The 6,220-nt window shown below is 42.0% G+C and overlaps 1 protein-coding gene across 1 annotated transcript; it reads left to right on the top strand.

The window, feature by feature from the left end:
* Positions 1-865: 865 nt before the first annotated feature.
* Positions 866-1,849, top strand: LOC127787550 (uncharacterized). Its single transcript, XM_052315609.1, has one exon. It carries the CDS (start codon positions 866-868, stop codon positions 1,847-1,849), a length of 984 nt encoding a protein of 327 aa, XP_052171569.1.
* The last annotated feature ends 4,371 nt before the right edge of the window (positions 1,850-6,220 follow it).

Raw genomic sequence — 6,220 nt, 5'->3', positions numbered from 1 at the left:
ACCCATATTCTGGGCTGAGGATGACCTTCTCGAGTTCGAGGACACCGATTCTGAAGACGAGGAAGAGACAGAAGTGATGATGAATGACCCCGAGGCACCCCCATACGAATCTGAGGATGAGAAGAACGGTTGGATTTGGAGGTCATCGAGACCGAAGTAGATTTAACGGGAAATATTCTAACTATCTACGTGACTTGTATAGTGTCTAAGATCTAAGTGACTTATGTAATACCTATAACGTTTCGCAACCGAATGTGTAATATCTATGAATTAATGAAGGATCTACCTTATCGGATGGCAAGACCCTGTTATCTAATCCGGAATGTTACTTTCTTTTTAGATGGTGAATACCCAAAGGAGATTAGCAGTAGGGCCTGGAACGCCCAACCAGCAAGGAAACACAAGTGAACATCTGGAAGGCAACTCCAGACAGGAGGCCGGGAGTAGTCGACTAGATCAAATGGAGCGAATTCTGGGGAGTATGGTGGGATTCATACAAGAAACTCACTCCCGAGACAACCATGTGGTCAACATGCTCGATCTTTATCGTCGACAGAACCCTCCCATTTTTCAAGGGAAGCTTAGCGCGGACCCCAGCGAAGGGGAATTTTGGATCGAGCAAAAAGAGAAGCTACTGGACCACCTGCACTATAGAGAAGAAGAGAAGGTCAATTGTGCCACCTTCATGCTGTAAGATGAAGCAGATAGGTGGTGGAAGGGAGTCAAGAGGGCAATGACCCCTCGGGCCAGGGCGCCCTACATCACTTAGGAGCGATTCAAGGAACTCTTCAATGAGAAGTACTTTCCCTTGAATTTAAGAATGAAGAAAGAGAGAGAATTCATGGAGCTAAAGCAAACCGGGGACATGTCTGTCGCCCAGTACGAGGACGCTTTCAACAGATTAATGAGGTACATGCCTATTTACAAAGAGGACGAAAGAGTCAAAGCGCAGAAGTTTTTGGGAGGACTGAGTCTGAAGCTTCAGAGGGCATTAAGTAGTATAAATACTCAGTCTTACTTAAAAGTGGTGTTGCAAGCTTTTACCACTAAGGCTAACCTAAGCCGAATCGAAGCTATCCAAGGAGAAAGTCAACAAAAGAGAAATCATAAAACAGACAAGAAATTGGAACTCCAAAGGCCGAAGTTCAAACCTAGCACTCCGTGCCGATTTGAAACAAAAGGTTGTTACAACTGTGGAGAAATGGCACATCTCAACCAGAACTGCCCAAAGAGATGGATCACTTGTTTCAACTGCCAGCAGACTGGTTATCTTGCAAAGGACTGTCCCAAACCACGGCTGATGAATCAACCTCAAGGGACGACCGGGAATGCTAGAGTACACCAGGGAAGAGTGTTTCATCTGACACAACAAGACATGACAGAAGACCCAGCAGTAATTGAAGGTACCATGCTCTTATCTGGTATCTCTATGCATGTTCTGATCGATTCAGGAGCAAGTCATTTATTCATTTCACATGCATTTGCTAAAGTATTAGGAGACAAACCAGAAAACTTGAATTGTCGTATGATTGTCGCAACCCCAATGGGGAAGTCTCTAGAAACTTCATCAGAATACAAAAATAGGAAGATACAAATAGGAGAAGTTGAGTTCCTGGTGGATCTAATCCTTTTGGAATTTCAAGATTTTGACGTGATCCTAGGAATGGACTTCCTAACCAAGTATAGTGCAACATTGGACTGTAAAGCTAAAACAGTCTGTCTTAGGAGCAGAGACTTAAACGTCAAGTTTCAAGGGCAAAGGAGGGCAAGTGATCGGAAATGGATCTCGACTCTAAAGGCTGAGAAACTATTACGTCAAGGAGCACGAGGATACTTGTCTTGTGTCTAAGAGAAAGGCAAGGAGCCGTTAAAAGTCGAGGAGGTACAAATCGTTAGAGAATTCAGGGATGTGTTTCCCGACGAATTATTTGGATTGCCACCCCAGCGGGAGATCGGGTTTGCAATAGAAATCGTGCCAGGGGTAGGTCCGGTTTCAATACCCCCGTATAAAATGGCCCTTGCAGAGTTAAGAGAACTAAAGACCCAATTACAAGAGTTACTGGACAAGGGATTCATTAGGCCAAGTATGTCGCCATGGGGAGCACCAGTACTCTTTGTTAAGAAAAAGGATGGGAGCCTGAGGATGTGTATCGACTATCGACAGTTAAACAAGATAACGGTCAAGAATAAGTATCTACTTCCTAGAATCGAGGAGTTGTTTGATCAGTTACAAGGAGCCAAAGTCTTCTCAAAAATCGACTTGAGATCGGGATATTACCAACTGAGGATCAAGGCAGAAGATATACCCAAGACAGCTTTTCGTTCTCGATACGGGCACTATGAATTTCTGGTGATGCCGTTCGGACTGACCAATGCCCCAGCAGCTTTTATGGATACTATGAATCGAATCTTCAGACCATTCTTGGATAAATTTGTGATCGTGTTTATAGACGATATACTGATATACTCTCCATCGGAAGAAAAGCACGAATCACATTTAAGGGTAATATTACAAACATTACAAGAACATAAGTTGTATGCCAAATTCTCTGTGACACCCGTAACTTACTTACATGCTTAATGATAATAATATTCATATAAAAATATTCGGAGCTTAAAACCAAAATCATACTTCCTTTAAATCAAATAAAATTCCAAGACATGCTTTATGGCATACATATAAGAAAAGATCATAGTTTAACCCTAGAAACATTGTTTTCAAAAGGAAACTAAACTTAAGTTCTTGAAAATCCTTTTTAAACAAGCCACCACGCTCCACGTCCATGTCCTGGTCTCCTCATTCATGCTTACCTGGGGGAGGGGGAAACATAAAGGGGGTGAGATTATGCAAATCTTAGTAAGTACAAGAGAACCATCATATGTATTTAAACAAGTCATGACATAACATAACATATCATATGGAGACACGAGAGGTTCCACCAACTTGCAGGGGTAAGAACCCTCGTGCGTAGCGCTACCGAGCTCCGGTCCCGGAACTTGCGTGAACATAACATAACATGAAGGACCACATAACATAGTTCATAGTCATGCTTAAACATCATAAATAGTTCATAATGTACTTACCTTAACTTGGTTTGATGAGATTTGAGTGTTGAAGGCTTCACCTTTACAAAAAGCTCAAAGCACTCCCGTCTAGCATGAATTTATCCCAACTTAGAATGAGAAAACCTTTGGCCATGAGCCCTATTTATAGGCTTGGAAACTTGGCCACCAAGTAAGTCACAATCATTTCAAATCTTTTTTAAATCTTTCAAGATATTCCAATCATTTCAAATCTTCTAAAATATTCTCTAATCATTCCATATCTTCTAAGATATTCTGCAATCATTCTTATCAAATCTTATCCAAATCATATCAAATCTTATCCTTAAAGTCATCATGAGGCTTAATCTTTATCTCTAAAGTCATCATGAACACTTATCTTATCTCTAAAGTCATCATGAGCCTTCATCTTATCTCTAACATCATCATGAGGCTTCATCCTTATCTCTAATATCATCATGAGGCTTCATCCTTATCTCTAAAATCATTTATGAGGCTTTTCTTGAATCTCCCAAATGCCCTTAGGAAAAATATTTCAAAAATTATACTTTGGCCCAAACTTTTCAGGTAATTGCACTTAGACTCTTTTCAACTTGGTCCCTAGGCCAATTTTTAATTGCATTTTAGTCCCCGAAGAAAGGACTAATTACGCTAATACCCCTGATTTTTAGGTAAATTACACTTTTACCCGAACCTCAATATTTACGATTTTGCCACTGGCTCAAAAACTGAACCTTTGTCTCAAGGCTTCTATAATCCCTTGAAAGGACATATTTACTCAAGTATTAGAAGCTAAAAATCCCAAGTATTACATTATATTTCAGTTTAAAAATCTTGGGCGTTACAATCTCGAAATGTGAGTTTTGGTTATACCAGGTGGCATTTTTAGGGCATGTTATATCAGCTGAAGGAATGTCAGTCGACCCGGCCAAGATAGCAGCTATGGAGAATTGGAAGCAACCTCGGTCGGTTACTGAAATTAAGAGCTTCTTGGGATTAGCTGGATATTATAGGAAGTTCGTAGAAGGGTTTTCCAAGATTGCAACGCCCCTCACTAAGTTAACTCAGAAGGGGGTGAAGTTCGACTTGAGTGAACGATGCGAAGAAAGTTTTCAGACACTTAAGGATAAGCTGACAACCGCTCCAGTACTAGCTATGCCAAATGGATCAGGAGGATTCATGGATTACACTGACGCCTCGAAAAACGGTTTAGGGTGTGTGCTGATGCAGCACGGTAAGGTCATCACCTATGGATCCCGACAGCTCAAGAACCACGAGCGGAACTACCCGACCCACGATTTGGAGTTGGTTGTAGTGGTGTTTGCCCTAAATATTTGGAGGCATTATTTGTATGGCGAGAAGTTCGAAATTTTTACAGATCACAAGAGTCTACAATACGTCTTCTCGCAAAAGGAATTAAATATGAGGCAACAAAGGTGGATGGAGCTGTTAAAAGATTACAACTGCATTATTCAATACCATCCCGATAAAGCTAATGTTGTAGCAGATGCCCTAAGCAGGAAAGAAACCCCTTGTATGGTCGGAATGATGATGGCAGAGTGGAAGCTAGTTGAAGCTTTCAGCTTGATGACGGTAGGAGTAGTTTCCCGAGGAAACTCAGCCTACGCAGCCAGTCTCACGCTGCAACCGGAATTAATGGATCAGATACGACAAGCCTACTCGGAAGACCCTCGAATAAAGATGTGGGTGGACGAACATGGGCGAGCAAAGAAACTAGAATTTGAGGTAAGAGAAAACATCCTTCGTTTTCAAGGTAGAATATATATACCTCGTGTGAGGGAATTGCGGCAAGAAATTTTGGGAGAAGCCCATCGATCCAGATACTCGATACACCCTGGCGCCACCAAGATGTACCAAAACCTGAGGGCTGTATATTGGTGGCCCGGAATGAAGAAAAGCGTGGCAAGATACGTAAGTCAATGCGACACGTGTCAAAGAATCAAGATCGAGCATCAGAAACCTGGTGGGAGTCTACAACCATTAGAAATCCCGGAGTGGAAATGGGAACACATTACGATGGATTTCGTGACGGGATTGCCAAGAAGCCCTAAAGGAAATGATGTTATCTGGGTGATAGCCGACAGATTGTCTAAATCTGCTCATTTCTTGGCCATGAAAGTAAGCCAACCGATCAGCAAATTAGCTCAATAGTATGTGAATGAGATCGTCAGGTTGCATGGAGTGCCTGTAAGCATTATATCAGACCGTGACCCGAGGTTCACTTCTAGGTTTTGGGGAAGTCTGCAAGAGAGTTTAGGTACTCAGCTTAGGCTAAGTACAGCCTATCATCCCCAGACAGATGGTCAATCAAAAATGACCATTCAAACCCTAGAAGACATGTTGCGAGCTTGTGCTATTGATTTTCCAGGTAGCTAGGAGGAGCATTTGCCATTAGTAGAGTTTGCTTACAATAACAGCTACCACAGCAGCATCGGAATGGCCCCCTATGAAGCCCTGTACGGACGAAAATGTAGGTCCCCAATATGTTAGACTGAAGTAGGTGAACGTCAAATTTTGGGACCAGAGATAGTTCAGGAAATGACAAAAAAGATAAAGATCATTCAAGAGAGAATTAAGGAAGCTCAGAATCGCCAGAAATCCTACGCAGATACAAGAAGAAGGAAATTGGAGTTCCAAGTAGGTGACAAAGTATACCTAAAGATATCTCCACTAAGAATGGTGACTAGAAGCAACAAGAAAAAAGGGCAAGTTAAGCCCCTGGTATATAGGGCCCATACGATATAGTGGAAAAAATTGGACCAGTAGCTTATCGACTTGCACTACCTGTGGCCCTGTCAAACCTCCACGACGTGTTTCATGTATCGCAACTCCGTAAGCATGAGCCAGATCCCTCCCAAGTAATGCCAGCTGAGGCTATCGAGATTCAAGAAAATCTTTCGTACGTTGAGAAACCGGTGAACATTTTGGATCGTAGGGATCAAGTTCTAAGGAATAAGTCAATTTCCCTGGTACAAGTTTTGTGGAGAAACACGATGAGTGAAGAGATAACTTGGGAGCGAGAGGAAGACATGAGGCTCAAATATCCATACATGTTCGAAGCCCCCATAGTTAGAATGAGTGAATAATCAAATTTCGAGGACGAAATTTTTGTAAGGATGGGAGAATGTAATACCCT

The sequence above is a fragment of the Diospyros lotus genome, chromosome 12 (assembly GCF_014633365.1).
Source record: "Diospyros lotus cultivar Yz01 chromosome 12, ASM1463336v1, whole genome shotgun sequence".
Classification (NCBI taxonomy): domain Eukaryota; kingdom Viridiplantae; phylum Streptophyta; class Magnoliopsida; order Ericales; family Ebenaceae; genus Diospyros; species Diospyros lotus.
The sequence above is the reverse complement of the archived record's forward strand: the minus strand, read 5'-3'. Positions and strand labels throughout refer to the sequence as shown.

What these genes read in the sequence shown, in the direction of transcription:
- LOC127787550 (XM_052315609.1), top strand. Translation starts at nt 866, where the DNA reads ATGTCTGTCGCCCAGTACGAGGACGCTTTCAACAGATTAATGAGGTAC.